Consider the following 17,821-nt stretch of genomic DNA (forward strand, 5'->3'; position numbering starts at 1 on the left):
AAGACATTCCTTCCCTAACTTAGGTATGTCTTTGTTCTACTGACCTGTGCTGCAAAAACCTACCACTCTTCATGTTTCAAGCACAAGGCTCTCACCCCAGTTACAGTCCCCTGAATGTCCACCGAATCTCTGTTGTATTTCAACAGTAGACTCAAGGTAAGCGTGGGTGTAGTTACCAGTCTATCACATCGAATGTTTCAAAGAAACTCTGCCAGCTTACAACTGCTAACAGACTTTGACCTAAATTAGTATTTCAGGCATGGACATGTTACTATGTTGCCTTTAAATGCTTAGTCAGGTCAAGTGTTTCAGGGATACTAAGATTCATTTTGGTTTTAGTTTACCCTTAGGCCTATTTTCATGACCTCTAAGCTGAGAGCTGAGTTTTTGGTCACGATCTCTCACAGCTTCTGTCCTGTTGCATCTGTGTCTATACAGCAGCATCGCTACCATGACAGTGAACCTTGCCAACATGTCTAGTGTACGTGGTGCCATTTGGGATTGATCTTGCAGCAATTGACTCCCACCAACTATCACTCTGTGTGTGTTTTGAACCTGCCTACCCACTGGGTCTCAGGACACAGCAAGGGAGATGTTTTCCTGAGCTCCCAGTGCTTGCCATGATCAGTGACTGGGACCAAGAAGTGCTTCTTTGTCTGTAGCAACTAAATAATTCTGCTCCCTTATGTAGTGAACCTGCTTGGATCTATGTGAGGATGAACCTTGTCTGTCTTCTGAGCAATGACCATGCTGCTTACCTACCTTCTGAGCTCCTGCTTTATACATAAGCTTCCCCTCATCTCCTGCCTCCTATCAATTAATTGCTCTTTTCTTTTTCCCCTTTTTTATTCCTGAGTATTCTGTGAGGCAGGTGCTGTAGATGAATTTTTCTGAGCTATTTCCTGATATAGCTTCCCCGCCCTTCAAACTCTCCTCACCAGCTTTGCTGCAAAGGCAGCTGCAGTGCGTTGCCTGCTCCACACAGGCTACTCATTCTACTGATGCGTCTGGTATGAACCTCTTGTCTTAGGCATGCTGTGAGCAGGTTCAGGAGTCCATGGTTTAACTGAAAGGAGCATCTTTTGATCTGTGCCACCTGAAGCTTCAGTCTGCATTCTTTTTCTCTCAGAATTCATCTAATAATTTTCCTTATCCTGGTGCTGTTACAGTCATGCTACCATGTATAGGATGCATAATGTGGCCTTTCTGAGTTGACTGCTGTTTCGTGTAGCACTGAACAGAGGTAGCCTTGCAAGTTGATGCCCATGTTCTGTTTGGCATTTGACTAAGTGTTTGTGTGTTGTTTCTGGTCCATACCAGACAGCTAGTCCACCTGGGATATTCATGTGAAGAAGGCCTTGGTGTACCCTAACTGTGTATGAGCGACGCCATGCTATTGCTTCTTCAGGATCATCTTAAAGCACATGGAACATGAGGTAAATGTCTGTATGTTGAAGTAAAGTGAGGCTCTCCCACTCCATGCTGTGAAAGTCCCATGTTTAATACAGGACAGGTACTCCACACTGAGGTCATGTGCTACCTTGTGAGGCACCAGTTCCTTGCACCTAATCCCTCACCCAACTCTGATCTTCACAAGCCATGTGGGCCTTGTTATTTGCCTCTTTTTTTGCCAATTTAGAGTCATAGAAATTCACTCTGAGACTGGAAGGCTCATGGTCTCCCTCAGCTACGGTACTTTCTATACATGTCTGATAGGATTTTTCTTGTCACAGCCATTATGCGTGACCCATTTTGCAGAACAGTCACCTTTGCAATCTTTTCCTTCTGCTACACCCATAAGTCTTCCTTCTGAATTCCTTCTCTCCTCTGCTACACTGAAGAGCATCCACTGTTTTCCTTCTAGAGTTAATTTTTAAGCTGCTCTAGGTCTCACTGAAGAGTCAGACAAATGCAAATACCATCACATAGGAAATGGGGAGATCGCATAGCTGGGGGCAAGGAATGGAAGGGCTGTTTGCAGTGACAGTTTGCCACTAGCTCAGTTTAGCTGCTGTGTTAGGCTGTACCCCCTCTGTGATCTGACCAAAGTCAATATATTGAGCATGACAATTTATATACATATGCATGGATAGGAAACTGATGCTGCTGTGATTGATCTTTTCTTTTTCTGTAGTGTTTCCAACTTCTAATTCTTTGTATCTATAGGAACGGAGTTAGATCTGGCACAGCACTCAGGCAGAGAAGAGAGAAAGTCAAGGCAACACAGCTTCAGTGGTATATATTTTTTTCCTCCGCAATCTTGATAATGTTAGCAACCTTCAAAGTACTACTTCCAGGAGTTTCTACACAGTATCTGATCAGCAGAGGTCATGCCCGCATTGCACTTCAGCTGCTCAAATCAAAAAGCAGTTTAAAACAGACTTGCTCGCTGATTATTGGTGTGTGCCCTTGCGTTGCTATAAGGGGGGACCTACATCTTTAACCCCTGCTAGACCATGTACCAGGGTAGTCCTAGCCTCTCTATATTGTAGCTGTCCTGATGTTGGGTGTCTTAAGGAGGAACACTGTGCTGACTTGTCTGCCTCTGCTAGCCACGGGCCCTTCATGCAAGCCCAATGGGGCAGCCAAGGTAGACATACTGTGCCTGCTTGTGAGCAGGGGAACCTGATGGCTACTTGGCACCTTGGGTGCCTCCTGCAAAGGAGGATGAGTTGTCCTTCAAATGAAGCTGAGAAAGCTATTGCTGCTAGCCCTCCTTATGTGAAATGCTGTGAATCCAATCTGAGAATTATCAGTACAGTGTGAAGACAATGAAGAGCAAAAGAACCTTCTTGTTTTTATCAAAATCAGCACTAGAAATCATTTTGTCTTATGGGAAGTGGGGGACGAAGGAACATGCTGTCCCATTGGTGAGAAAACTTACCAAACCTCACCAAAAGACAGGCCTGATACCTGACTTAAAGAGCTGATGCTGGAAGATGAATTCTGCAGATATGCTGTCTGAATGTTTAGTTCTATGTTACTAGTTTCAAAATAAAGTTCCATGATGTTGGGTAATTTAATACACAGATAATCTCCTGTGCAAAGTCATTCACTGAGTTATAAAACCTATGGTATTTCAGACTTCTTTAAGTGTAAAAGAATATAGTATCTAGTTCACTAAACTTGCATTTAAAAAATTTCCATTATAGGGGAAGCCTAGCAGTTGCTCTTAATCACAGTTTACTCATCTTGAACTACTGTTCATCAACACTTTTCTTTAAATCACTGAGAAGATGTAGCTATTCATCTGTTTCTTTATGTTTTCCAGCAGCAATGCAAAGATTGCATGCAAACTGGAATTAAGCCTTTTAACAAATTTAAAACATGCTGTGACTAGTGGAAATTTGTGGGAAAAACTATCTTAAAAACTCACCAACAAGCTTTGTCAAAAGTAATGTGGTATCTGGGCACAATTGTTGATGTGGTAACTGCTGATTTCCTCTTCAGCTAGGGGCTGTTCCAAGGAATGGTGTCAAGAATCGCTCTCTGGTGCACCCAAAATTTTCTCAAGCTGGTATGACACTGAATTTGTCATGCTGAAACCCAAGATCTCCTCATCAGACACAAAGAACTAGAAATTGTAGGTGTGAGGGGAGTTTGGACTGGAGTTTAAGATCAGGACCTATATTTTAGGTGCAGTATAAATGTACTTACAGCAAAATAATCCCCCTCCTACCCATCTACCATTACAACTCTTTCCTTAATGTAAAACAGCCTCTTTAAAAATGCTGTTGTGCTGCCTGCAACACCTCTGCAGTGACGTGATGTATATAAAACTACCATGAAAAATGCTGATACTGAGAGTGTACCTTCATTATAAAGAACAAGTTTTTAATGAATATTATGATTTTGTTATGTAAAAGATCTAACACCCTTTCTCCCTTTTGACGGGTGCTGTTTCCTGTTGTGACTGCTAAACTCGCTACAATCTCTCCTGTTTTTCAGAAACTGAGAGTTATTTCCTTGTGGCAATTCAGTCTTCTTTGTCCCTGTAGCACTCAGTGGTTGAACTTTCTGGAGCCAGGAAAGCTTTGCTTTAATGTCAGCCATTGATCACAACACAGTAAGGGAGTGAAACGGAATGGCCTGTAAAATACAGGTCATGGGTGATGATGTACAAGTCCTTTTTTAGCTTTGAACTCTGTAAACCCTGTGGAAACATGAGGCCTCACTCCTCTCCCACTCCCGGGCTCAGCTTTGCAAGGCTGCAGAAGGGGAGGGGGAAATAAACCAAAACCAACACCCTCACCCTCTCAGAAAGGTTATTCCACCGAAAATCAAACTGATCATGGTTCCTGTGCATGGTTTGTCACTCCACATCACACCTTCGAGGGTCTCTCTTTGTCAGACTGTCCCTGAGGGCCATGCACATGTATGAACCAGCCCCCGCGGAAGAAGCAAGTCACAGAAAAGCCTTCTGCAGGGCAGATGCTCCCCAGGGCCAAATTCAGTGGCAACAGCCACTGCAGCTTTTAATTTTCAAATGAGGCCTGCTGCCTGAGCACATGCATGCTTGCCTGCATGCGTGCACGGTGGTTTCACGCCACCCAGCCACAAATTGCTGCGCATCCAGCCCCCGAGCCTGGTGGCACGGTTAGCGTGGTGAGCAGCTTCGGTGGATGCCAGGAGAAGGGGTCAAAGTAGGTGCTGGGCAGACCTTGCAGGCTAGCCTTTGCAAGGGAAGGTGGTGGGGAATGTTGCGACAAAGGCACAGGAGGCTGAGGGGAGACCTCATTGCCCTCTACAACTACCTGAAAGGAGGTTGCAGAGAGATGGGGGTGAGTCTCTTTAACCAAGTAACAAGTGTTAGGACAAGAGGGAATGGCCTCAAGTTGTGCCAGGGAAGGTTTAGACTGGATAATAGGAAGTGTTTCTTTACAGAACGGGTTGTTGGGTGTTGGAATGGGCTGCCCAGGGAGGTGGTGGAGTCCCCATCCCTGGAGATGTTTAAGAGTCGGGTCGACGTAGCGCTGAGGGATATGGTGCAGTTGGGAACTGTTACTGTTGGGTTGACGGTTGGACTGGATGGTCTTCGAGGTCTTTTCCAACCTCGACAACCCCGTGGCTCCGTGGCTGCTCTCCCCTCCCTCCCGCACCGCCGGGGCAGCGCTTCCAGCAGCAGGAGCCGCGAGGCCGGGACGCGCCGCCGCTAGGGGGCGCCGCAGTGCCCCACCCCGCGCACCGCCCGAGGGCGCGGTGTCGGGGCGGGGAGGAGGGGGGGGGAAGGGGGCGGTGGTGGGGCCGGGCATGCGCAGTGGGGCGCGCCTCGCCCGGGCCGTTCGCCTCCGCCTCCTGCCTGCGCTGCCGCTCCCCCTCCCCTTCACGGCGGCGGCGGCGCCGCCACCACAGCGAGCGGGAGGAGGAGGAGGAGAAGGGTGAGAGGGAGGCAAGTCCGGCGGCCCTCTCGGGTACCCCCAGCGGCGAGGCGGGCGAGGGGAAAGATGGCGACGCTGGGAGGCGAGTCGCAGCCCTTCCCCGCCGCGGCTCTGGCGGCGGCAACGGCCGGGGTGGGCGGCGGCGGCGGCGGCAGCGGGTCGCTGGGTTTGCAGGCGCCGCTGAACCGCGGTCTGGAGCGGGCGCTGGAGGAGGCGGCGCACTCCGGGGGGCTCAACCTGAGCGGCAGAAAGCTGAAGGAGTTCCCGCGCAGCGCCGCCGCCCTCAGCCACGACCTCTCCGATACGGTCCGGGCAGGTGAGGCTAAGCGAGGAGCCGGGGGCGTGGAGGGAGGGGGCGGCCGGCGCCGGTATCCGCCTGAGGGGGCGAGGAGGGGGGAGGAAGATGGGTCCCCCGGCGATTTAATTGCGATTTAATCGACGGGGGACCTCCCTTCCACCTCTCTCTCCGCATCCTAGTGCCCCCCAACCTCCTTGCGAGGAGGACACCCACTCCCCACCCTTTCACTCAACCTCCGTGGCATGAGGCATTCACCCTCCCCTGGGCCCGTCCCCACACGGAAACCAAGCCCGCTCTGTGGACCCTGTGCTTTCTTTATTGTCCCCCACCTTGGTGTAGGAGGTAGGTGTTCGCTCCCATATGGCTGGATCGCTGCACACCCGCCTCCCCCCCGCCCCGCCCCGCCCCGCCCCGCCCGAATTTGGTGAGGCAGAGCTGCCTCTTCCGTGGCACACTGGGGGAGTGTGAGTGGGGGGATTCTTGCGCGCACCTGTCTTCTTCCCCCTCTGGGGACTGTGTCCCCCTCTGGGGACTTTGCCACCTGACCGCTGAGGTTTGAGGTGGCAACCAGCCCACCCTTGAATCGGTTTCGTGAGGAATGCATACGCTTGTCAGGTTGGATGTCTGCTTCTTCCATCCTGCTGCATATAGGTGGACCCACCTGGCATGGATGGGATGCATGTCCACATTAGGACACTCATGTGCCTCTAAACATCTCACTTATCTGCACGCCACAGATGGAGACATGTCGGTATGAACACTCTTGGTCTGTGGCTACCCCAGAGAGCATGCAACCTTTCACAAATGCCTCTTATCTGACGCTGGGGTTGACATCCACCCTTGTATCCTTACAGTCATGTAGCCATGGTTCCAGCTCTGTATGCAATGCTGTCTTCCATGCCATGTAGAGAGAAATCCCTGTCTTCACAGGCACTGTCCATATTTTACATCATTACATAAATCTGCAGAGGGGCAGGCCTGACAACCCTGCAGGCAGGAGGGGTGAGGGGAGGTGTGTCTAGTCTGCATTTACTTTGCCCTCACACCCTCCTTCCGACATGAAGAAAGGCACACTTGTTTCTTGCCTAAGGAGGCTGACCCCCACAAGGGTCATGTCCGTTTACCTGCTCCTGTTTGTGCCAGGAGTTCTTTACATAGCATCACTAGGTAGAACAGTGCAAACCCTCACTAGAAGAATATATTAGTGTATTCTGAAGATGATCTTTAGTGTACTACCTCCACAGGCACTTTTGTGTCCCCATTTGCCTGCTGAAGATAGTTGTGTTGTAACAGCAAAGGAACAGACAAGTAGACACTTGTTCTTGTCCCACAAAACAGCAGGTGCTATACCTTCATGCAAACATGTGATAACATGAACCTAAATCCTCTACTACTCTTGCACATGAGGGTATTTATGCCTTCCTGTATGTGGAAACATACATGCTGACTGCATACTTTTATTTATCCCAGCTGTAAGGAACAGAGTAATGTCTCAGATGCATGGTAGACATCATATGTAATTGTTATTTAGCTCTGTCACTTGTTTGCTGTTGCTGAATGCATTTCACAGCAGTCTGTATGAACACCTGTATCATCATATCAATAAAAGAGAAATATGAAGGAAACTTGATGAATGAAGCTGCCATGAATTGGTAGCATGAATTGTCATGCTAACCATTAACTGACTTGGTGACAGATGTGATAGTGAAAGGGCTAAGGCATGATAGTGGAACTGTATGCAGTGAGAAGAATGACTTTGAGCTCATCTCCACAAGCAAAATATTTTCTCTTTTTCTTTTCTAAAGTTGTAGTCTAATGAAGACATGCTGTGATAGAAGTAGTCTGGAAGTCCAGAAAGTTAACTTGTTTGGTTTGACATAATATTGATCCAAACTGTCGGAAAACAGAATTTTGTACTGGAAAAAAAATTGTTTGATTGGCTGTGATTACATGTTAGTATTTGTATATTATGTAAATATGTTCTGTACAAGCATGAGTTGTGTGTTGTATGTATAGATAGTACATGCTTGTTACATGCTTACTTGTTCTACTAAGTTTTCTATTCAGAGGATACCTCAGGAAAAAAGTAGTCTTTGCCTTCAAGCGTTAATGTTTTTTTGTCAGAGTTTACATAGAAGACGTTCAATATGAAATTAAATGTAGAATGGGATTTTCATTCTCGTTTTGTTTGGTGTAAACAGCAGTGCAGAGCAGCCCATGTCTCAATCTTGCAACAACAGCAGCCCTTTTTTTCTTGTCCCCTTTTAGGAGAACCATGTGTTAATCTATAGTTACTTTATATTTTTTGTTTGTAACAGTGTGTTTAACTGTTTAATGGGAATTGTTTGCCTTATGAGTTAAGTCCTATGTTGATGTATTTCAGAAAAATCTGTGTTCCTTTTCACTTGTTACGTTACATAAGTAGAATATATAAACAGAAGAGACACTTGGCTTAAGCCCAGATTTCTGAAGCTCTTGGGGCAAACTCTTGATGGGAATTTTCTCTCTCGCTTCCTCTCCATAAATGTGCATAGTATAAAAACAGTACTTTGTTGTACAACTTGGAATATGTCCTTGCAATGAGTGACTTTTGCTTTTGGATTTGATGTGCAGACATGTCTCTGAAGGCCTGAAACTTTGGTGTTTGGGGTAGGGGTAGCCTTTCACTGTTAAAGCTTTTTTGCTAACGAGGGCTAATCTCACTAAAAAACAAAGACAGTCCTTGGTTTAGAGAAGACTAGTCTGGGGGTTTGAGTTGAGATCTGAGGAGCAGGGGCTTTCCAGAAAACTGAACTGTGTCTGCATCTTGACAGCATTTTAGCATTAGATACTGACAGTATTTTTGGATTCAGAAAATGATGGTCTGCAGCTACTTTCAAATAAAATATTGTCAAGCCTGTTTTCTAGAAAAGTTCTTAATGCTTTAGGTAGGTCTGAGGAAGACAGAAGTGTTAAACTTTAAATTCTCTGTTCACACATTTATTTTTTTCCTGTAGTTAGAAGTCAGATTTTATATAGCAATTCATACACTTGTGAAAGGGATGTAGCTTGATTGCTTTTAATAGCTGGGACTGAATGGTTTGACTTTTCTAGTTCCTACTGCAGTTACATTCCATAGTAACTGTAGAGGCTTAACTATACTTGTAGCTTTCTATTTGTGCAGCTTCTTGGTACGCCTTTTCTTCTGTGACTTTTGACTGTACTGAATACATCTTGCTTATAGAGAGATGATAGGACATTTCTTCCTCAGTCTTTGAAAGTTTTGCTCAAGAGCTGAGTGACCTGGTCAGATGAACTTTCAGGCAGTTTCTTTGCACACAGAAGGGAGTTTGCATGGTGTGTAGTACTGTTAGAAGAAAATAAAACCTCGATGTATCTTGAGTTTAGTCAGATGTTTTAAACCACATCAGTGTGGATGCATTGCAAAAAACGTTTCAAAAATAATAAATGCTATTCTTATCACTTTTATTACAGGCTGGGTTATACAGAAGACAGTCGCACAGTAATCACATAGTTCTTAAGTAATAGTATGCAATTATATTCCTCAAAACCACTGGGAATGCTGCAAGCATGTTAGTTTATAAAAGAGGAATAAAAAGCCCCAAAGCTGTTACTTAAATGTGTAACCATGACTGCCTGTATCACTTCAACCGCTTTCTGTAGGCTTTGGCTGTATTTCTGAAGACAGATCCTTTTCTGGTGAATACCTGTTTCATCCATTTCTGTTGTGTGAGCTAGGCACACAAGGAAGGATTACTTGCTGCTACTTGTGATGACATGGGAGAGAAGCAAGTATTTTTGTTTTTAATCAGGTATTAGATTGTTTGAAGAGAAATAAAAATTGAAGTATTTGATTGCTAGTTTGGACAGTATGAAATTTTGGAAGGAATATGTATTTATTTTTTAGAATGCTCACTAGACAAAAGAACTCCTACCTGCTGTTTTTTAAATGTTTATAAATGGACTGTGCTTGCCAGACAATGCTGTGTTGAAGATACCTTAGCCTGGCAGCATCTTTGAAATAGTTGTTTGGACTGTAAAATTACAGATTTGTTTTCAAGATGGTCCAAAAGTCACACTGTCACCTGAACAACTAGCTGAGAACCTGTAGAGTTTTATTTTTAGCTTTTGGGGCACCTTAGTTTGAGTTTTGACATCTAAGTGCTTCCTATGGGATCATGTAAAGGAACAAAAAATTGATGAAGTTACAAGTTGTTTTCCATCACAGTTAAGTCCAGAAATGCATTTGTTTGTACCCAACAGTTGGAAGGTCTTTCTGCTTATCTTTCTGCAAAAATAATTTCTTGTTTTGGGGACTGGTACTGGTTCAGGTAAAATATCAGTCCTCTTTGCTAATCATAATTATAACAATAATAAAAAAATCTAATTTCCACTTTTTTTAAAAAATAAACAACTATGTGGATGGGGCTCTGAGCAACCTGATCACTAGTTGAAGATGTCCCTGCTTATTGCAGGGGGATTGGTCTAGATGACCTTTAAAAGGTCCCTTCCAACCCAAGGATTCTATGATTCTATGTATATTAGATTGCCATAATTTATTCTCACTGATTTTCTCCAACACCTTTATTAATGTAATTCACTTCTGAGAATTCTCCTAATTATAGCAGTAGATGTGCATTTGGTTCCACTTACTATAAATGCAGATTGTACTGGGAAGGACATCACAGATACAGACTACTTTGTGCTACTGCACACTTTCATGAACCAAAAATGACTGTCAAACAGACTCTTGTTTAGAATTTGGTTATTATTTGGTCACTAGGGAAAAAAGAGATTTGATATGCCCCTCTCCTTTTGAGAATTTTCTCTGATAATTGCTGCTTTGAATCATTCATCATCTTGAGTTCACATTTTGATTACATTGTGGGTTTTTTGGATGAGGCTTCTTGAGAACCTTTCATTTTGCTCATTTTATCCAAACTCAAATCAATAAAAATAACATCTTTAATTATAAAGCTTAAAAAAAAGAATAAAACTCTGTTTCTTCTTTATGTTCAATAGTCAGTCCCTTCCTACAACCTTCTGGTGTTGATTTGAAGATTTCTAACCTTACTTATTCTGTCTCTTACACAAGTAATATTCTAAGTGTATCAGGACAGGGAGAGAGGAGGAAATTTGTTTGTTTATTCTCACAAATGAATTGAATATTACCCTGCAGCCAAAACACTTTTGTTTTGGGATGTAATTATTTTTTGAGATTACTACATAAGGTGTCTTTATATCAAGGCTAAAAAAATAAGATAAATCCATCATTATTATTTACCCAGCAGTATAAGTAACATTGTTATGTATCCAAGAGTATCCAACACCACTTCATAATGTGTTCTGTTTGAACATCTCTGTGTTGACTTATTCTGGTTTCTTTTTTTTCTGATAAGCAATGCTTCATGAAAGAGCTTTATCAAGCTAAATGAATTTTTTAGAAGCATAGACATGCTTAGCAACTTATAACTGCCGAATACCCTTTAAAGCCCTTTGGTCCTTTTTTTCTTTTTCTTCCCTGAGTCTGAGTATGTCCTTGCTTGTACATCATATAAACATCAAGGCTATTGACTCCTGTTGAAAAGAGTCTATTAGTTGCTTTGCTACATAAGAGTCTAGTCAGTTGTGCTTTTGAAAGTTACCTCTTTTGTCTGGAGATTTATGCCTCCATAGCTGAAATGCAGTCAGTGACTTTGCAGGTGCTGTTAGGCTCTTCTCAGCACAAATAAAGTGAATTGGCTCAGAGTGCCTTTTGTTGCATGAAACAAATTAGGAGTACTCAATTGCCTGGCTACTGCCTCAAAATGTGGCTTGAGCAGATTAATGACTTTCTACCATGGACTCCATGTGTGTGAGTATGCATGTGTGCCCATCTCCTTCCCCAGTGTGGGTTTAGTTTGTTTCTTTTTTGGCTGGCTTGCTTTGTTTGTAGAGAAACTTCAAAACTAGTGCAAGGGCTAAGAGGTAGGAGAGATGACAGCCTAGAAATCACATGATAGGAGGGAGGGTGAAACCTTTCGGTTTCAGCAGGAGTAAGTGCAGCTGTTTATTGAACCTTTACCCTTAAAGTTAACTTCTAATTTAGGGTGGCTGTTTAAAAACCAGCTCTTTTTAGAATTGCCAAAGCCATGTTTGGCCATGCTGTACACGTAAATGGTTGAAAACTGATTGCTTTTGTACAAATGTTGTCACTTTGTTTGCCCTTGGCCCATCTGCCTTGGTGTATTGGGTTTGTGTGGCAAGGTTTTGATAGTGGGGGCTCTACAGAGGTGACTTCTATGAGAATCTACTGGAGGCTTCCCCCCTGTCCAATAGAGCCAATGCCAGATGGCTACAAGACAGACCCGCTGCTGGCCAAGGCTGAGCCTGTCAGCGATGGTGGTAGTGCCTCTGGGATAACGTATTTAAGAAGGGGGGAAAAAAGCCACATGTGCAACAGAAACTGCAGCTGAGAGAGAGGAGTGAGAATATGTGAGAGCAACGACTCTACAGACACCAAGGTCAGTGAAGAAGGAGGGGCAGGAGGTGCTCCAGGCACCAGAGCAGAGATTCCCCTGCAGCCCCTGGTGCAGCCCATGGTGAGGCAGGCTGTGCCCCTGCAGCCCACGGAGGTTAACGGGGGAGCAGATCTCCACCTGCAGCCCGGGGAGGAGCCCACACCGGAGCAGGTGGATGCACCCGAAGGAGGCTGTGAGCCTGTGGGAAGCCCACGCTGGAGCAGGCTCCTGGCAGGAGCTGTGGACCTGTGGAGAGAGGAGCCCACACTGGAGCAGCCTGTTCCTGAAGGACTGAACCCTGTGGGAGGGACCCATGCTGGAGCAGTTCGTGAAGAGCTGCAGCCCATGGGAAGGACTCATGTTGGAGAAGTTCATGGAGAACTGTCTCCTGTGAGAAGGACCCCATGCTGGAGCAGGGGAAGAGTGTGAGGAGTCCTCCCCCTGAGGAGGAAGGAGTGGAAGAGACAACCTGTGATGAACTGACCAGAGCCCCCATTCCCTGTCCCCCTGCACTGCTCAGGAGGACGAGGTAGAGGAAATCGGGAATAAAGTTGAGCCTGGGAAGAAGGGAAGGGTGGAGGGAAGGTGTTTTTAAGATTTGGTTTTATTTCTCATTACTCTTCTCTGATTTGATTGGCAGTAGATTAAATTAATTTCCCCAGGTCAAGTCTGTTTTGTCCATGCCAGTAATTAGTGAATGATTGTCATGTCCCTGATCTCTCCCTGTCCTTATCTCAACGCATGAGCCTTTTGTTATATTTTCACTCCCTTGTCCAGCTGAGGAGGAGAGTGATAGAGTGGGCACCTGGTGTCCAGCCAGGGTCAACCCACCACAGTTGGAAAAGACTGACTCAGAGCTCAAAAAGTTCTTTTATGGTAGTAGAGGTGCTACAGGTTCCTTTTCAAATGCTTCTAGCTGAACAACTTTGTTTTTGAAGATCCACTCACATGTGATGACAGGACTCATGGGGAGGTAGAAGCCAAATATCCCTACGTGGTTTGTGAGCCTCCTTTTCTTCCTTCCTCTGGTCTGTTTCTTTTGTGTCTTCGTCACAAAAGACATCTTGGCTTAGACATCTGTAAATCAAGAGAGACAGTGTGAATCTTAATACAGTTACTATACGTAGAGTTGTGCAAGGGGAAGAGACCAGGGTAGAATCTGCTATGACAAAGTAGAATGACTATTTGCCCAGTAGAACCATGACTTGGAAGAGGGAAGGGGCAAATGCCAGTGTAATACAGGTTTGAACAAGAAAATGTATAGAAAGAAGATAGTATTTAAAGGCAGAAGTGTCATACAAAGTGAGTGAAAATTTATGAAGTACTGAGTGAAAATATGTGAAGTGGTGGGAGTGAAAGAAGGGAAAGGATTATAAGCAGGGGGGTGAGTTGTATGTTCTTGGTTGAGTGTAACAGCTTGGGATACTTTTCCGATATTTGTAAAACCGAGAAAAAATGTTTTTTTCGAGCAGTTACATTAATGATGATGACTCGAATTTTTGTGAACAGAGAATTAGATAAACATGGAGAAAATTTTTTGACTCTAATATGACATTGACAGGCTTTATGCTACAAATAGTAGTTTAAAATTCCTACTTTAAAAGATCAACTATTGAATGTAAGTTTGGGAAGCTTAGCAACCATTTGCCTGCAGAGGGAAAAACCAGTGACATTTTTGCTGCTTACAGAGTTGCAAGAGCAACCAAGACAGAGGGACTGATGTTTTGCATATCAGAATGAGCATTCAAGGAAGGATGAGTAACTTTCCCAGGCCACCATCTGTTCATTCTGCCTGCCCTGTTCTTGCTGGCTCTGTTAGTAAACATCTACTAGATTTGTGAGCATTCCCAAGCTGGTTAGATCCCTAACTCACAATTAAAATCAATATGATTTAAATAATTTAAATGGCACTTCTGAAACCAGAGAGGTATCCTTAATGTGTTCTGTCGGGACCAGAATTATGAAAATAGCATACCCATTTATTGTTCTCCGGTGTGTAACACTGAAAGATCCAGAAATGTTATCACCATATTCTGTGTGCAGATCTCTGTCAAAAGTGGAAATGGGTGTTATGTCTCCTGGCTTCTGACTGCTCTCTGCTGACCATATTTTGCAAGGCATGATATACACATCAGAGTAGTTCTTTGGAAAGGTACTGAGGAGTTAAGCCTCTGGAGGAATAATTACTTTCTGCTAAATTTGTGGGTAGATGCATCCTTATGGGAGGAGTTCAGCTCTAAAATTCTAGGAGGAGTTCAGCTCTAAAATTCTAACGCTTCTCCCCAGGCTTTTTTCCCTAAGGGTGTCTTGCTGGCCAGCTTGCCTTTTTATCCATTTCTTTCCTTGTATGGTGCAGAACACCATAATATCTGTAAACCTCCTAACCATTTAAAAATAGAAATAACAATAACAGTCTTACATCCTTCTATCCCAGTCCGTAGGAGAAATATTTTTGAAGAAAAAAATAAGTCAAAACTTGTGAGACGATGATCTTGGCAAAGCCAAATGAGAGTTAGTTTTGAATTTAATTTGGAGCCTGAGGTTTGCACTTACTTTTGAAGCTGCATGAAATGTTTCATGTTCAGCTGAGCTTGTGGGAATTCTGACTTCTTTAGTTAAAAGCTAGCTGATAATTTTATGATGCCAATGTGAGGTAGCTCTTCTAGGTATGGTTAGAGAAGTTACTGGAGTAGCTGGAAGTTTTGCATATCAGAATAGAGTTCTTGAATTGATCTTTGTGAGAAGCAGAACAAGAGCAAAACAGCTGAGCACCATGTTAACAATGACCTGTGCTGCTGAATGGATAAAGCTTTTATGTTGGTTTTCTGTAGCTGTGTGATTTTATTCCTTGGTGTGAGTTGCAGTAATTGTAATACTGAGTCTGGAGGATGCAAATTTGTACAGGTGGTTTTCTTTCTTTTTCTTGGTTTGGAAATACTGTTTGTGGAATAGAGGGAATTACTTGTACTGAAAAAATAGGAAAATTTGTCAGAAGATATTTGTTGGTCTGTTACCTTTTCAGTTTTTCAATAGATTAATTTATTGAAATACACCAGATGCTTTCACGTAAAAATTGCAGATGTTGTAAAGATTATGTGTTTTGTGTCTCTTCAATTGTTTCTGCACTCTTCTTGATAATCCTTCCTTTTTGAAGTGGATGTTGCCAATACCAGGGTAGACTTGAAACACCTGCTTTAAAACCAACTTTATTTCTTTCTAAAACTGCAGTGCTGTAAAATGCCAGATTGGTAACAGATTGAATTTCTAATTGTTGGAATTAACTATATAGACTAGTTAGGTGTTTTTTACTGATGCAGCCCTATAGATACTTCTTTCTGGTAGAAGGAGACATTGCTGGGACAGCTGATTAACATGTAGGTGGAGGATTTAAGGTAAATTATTTTTTGAATTAAAGAAACTAAATTCAGCAAAAAAAATCTTGGAAATATATTTAAATATGGCATATGCCTTTATACTGTAGATTATATTATAAAGTAGTATGTTTCAAAAGTAGCAAAGTAACTACAAATGACAATTTCACTTTGAATTATTGTGTGTATACAGATGTCAGGGTTTCTTAACATCTAAAGTCTGCATCTTTGGTTGCATTATTTGCAGAGGCATCATTCCTTTGTAGCACTACATTAGACAGTCAAAAAGTAAAAATGAAAAAATCAAATGAAAAATAAAAAAGCCTCCACACTTAAATGTGAAGAGAAAAGCATGAATGACAAGTTGGATCTATTGTTTGGTGAACAGAAAGAAACAGGTTCATAAAATGGGTGCAGAAAGATAAATAGGTCATCACTGAAACTGATGCAGAAGTTTTGGAAAATGGGCAAGAAATAGGGTGGGAAAAGAAAATTGAATCAGAGGTTAATCAGAGGAAAGATGTGGAACAGAATACACCCTTGGATGAGGCTTACAGGAAGTAAGACAAGATACCAAAAATATAAATAAAACAGTTCATGTATAGTAAGAACCTCGTGTCAGAAATTAAAGATAGTGAAATAGCTATCATGGTAAGTGAATTTATTATTAAAATGACTTTTTTTTTTTTACTGTTTGAGCTTTTAACTGTTTATAAATTTAGTGACAGGAGAAATAGGTGGTAAAAGTATTGAATACTTGATAGGTTGTACCATTGCTGTTGTTATATTACTATATTTTGAGAATAGTGAGGCCTAGTGGAATTTATTCAATTCAGTCTTTTTAAGGCATGGCAAGTGTAGTAACAACGAAGCTGTCTGTTTATTCGGTAAGGAAAGAAGAAGAACGTAGTGTCATTCATATGTTATATAATTAAAAAACACAGACAGTGATGAAGATTTCTGGTCAAAGATGAAAGGAGCCTTCTCAGCAGTCAGGGGCGGAGGAAAGATGCCCTGCTTATTAAACAGCAGCTGTGATCAGTTAAGGGGAGAAATTTAAACCCAAGTTTCCCATGCTTGTTGTATGTTGTGTTACTAGGGTTTATTTTTTATTTTTTTTGGAGTTCATCTTGGTTCAAGAAAGCTGTCTTCCACTATGTACAATGTCATTTCCCTACTCGGTAAGTTTTGCCTGTGATTCCTGTTCCAAGAGTTGAATTTCAGTCTGGCTGAATGCCTGTTCTTTGCCTGTGTTTCATTTACCAGCCAGTTCAGATTGCTTTGTGTTAGTGACTTGGTTTTTCTCCTCACTCATACATGTCCTGGTAAAACTTGCAAGTTTTACCAGACATGGTATTTTCCCCTGCTTAGTAGTGTTTTTGAAGGAAGATGGATGACCAAGAATTTGTTTGTGGGGTCCATCTAAAATATTTTATGTTTCCATACTTTGTCTTATTTTAAGACCTATCAGTACAGGTACCTAGTTTGTATACAACATCAATGTACTTTGTCATTGTGTGTAGTTTTTTTATTTTTAATCTCTCATGAGCAGATGTTGCTTAGTCAAAGTGTGCAGAAACTAATAGAGTGCTTTACCAAATTATAGCTGTATTATAATGGATGTTTCCATTAATTATCTGAACTTCCAAATTTGATGGAAAACTATCCTGTTAGTTTGACAATATGTAGTTTCATCCATTATTTTTCAGAGGTATTTTGGGGGGATGAAAGAGGCTTGGTTTTCTTTAAAAAAACCCCCACATTTCTTCCCTGTCTTTGGAACTGCCCTCTTTTTTTTCCATGTGCTTACTCGAATTCAGCATAAAAGTGAAGATGATCTATGGCACATTCTTCAGTGAAAATCTTTGATGGAAGTGGTATGGATCTTATGATTTGAATGAAAAGATGAGCCAATATAAAATATTCAATAACTTCAATTCGCTAATATTTTTTTCAGGAAATTTAGAGATAAGACAGCCACTCTCTGGAATCATGGAATCTCTGTATCATGGTATTGCAGCTATTACTGCTATGTTAAATTGTGCTGTGTGTAACTGACATTCAGCCAACCAATCAGGAACTTCTAAGGATAGAGAAAGTAGTCTTTTGAATTCCTTGTTTTTTGATTAATTTTAAAAGCCTTTTATGTAATTATGTTGAGTGTTATATAATGACTTGAAGAGCTGATTTCTAGTTTTAGTTGTAGTTGGTCCTATCGTAGATGTTGTTCTATGTTTCTGATAAAAATTACCTTGCAAACTTTGCTCTTCTCAG

General features: G+C 42.6%; 1 protein-coding gene across 6 annotated transcripts in view; it reads left to right on the plus strand.

Moving 5' to 3' along the window:
- The first annotated feature begins 5,260 nt into the window (after window positions 1-5,260).
- The window catches only part of LRCH1 (leucine rich repeats and calponin homology domain containing 1), a 135,473-nt gene continuing 122,912 nt past the window's right edge, over window positions 5,261-17,821 (plus strand). For all 6 annotated transcript variants that reach the window (XR_012622055.1, XR_012622058.1, XR_012622056.1 and 3 more), the window contains exon 1: window positions 5,261-5,694. Coding sequence is in view for 3 of the 6 variants with exons in the window: in XM_074815671.1 (XP_074671772.1) it covers window positions 5,445-5,694 (250 nt within the window). In the remaining 3 variants the exon portion in view is untranslated. The remainder of the gene's footprint in view (window positions 5,695-17,821) is intronic.

The sequence above is a fragment of the Strix aluco genome, chromosome 2 (genome assembly GCF_031877795.1).
Source record: "Strix aluco isolate bStrAlu1 chromosome 2, bStrAlu1.hap1, whole genome shotgun sequence".
Taxonomy (NCBI): domain Eukaryota; kingdom Metazoa; phylum Chordata; class Aves; order Strigiformes; family Strigidae; genus Strix; species Strix aluco.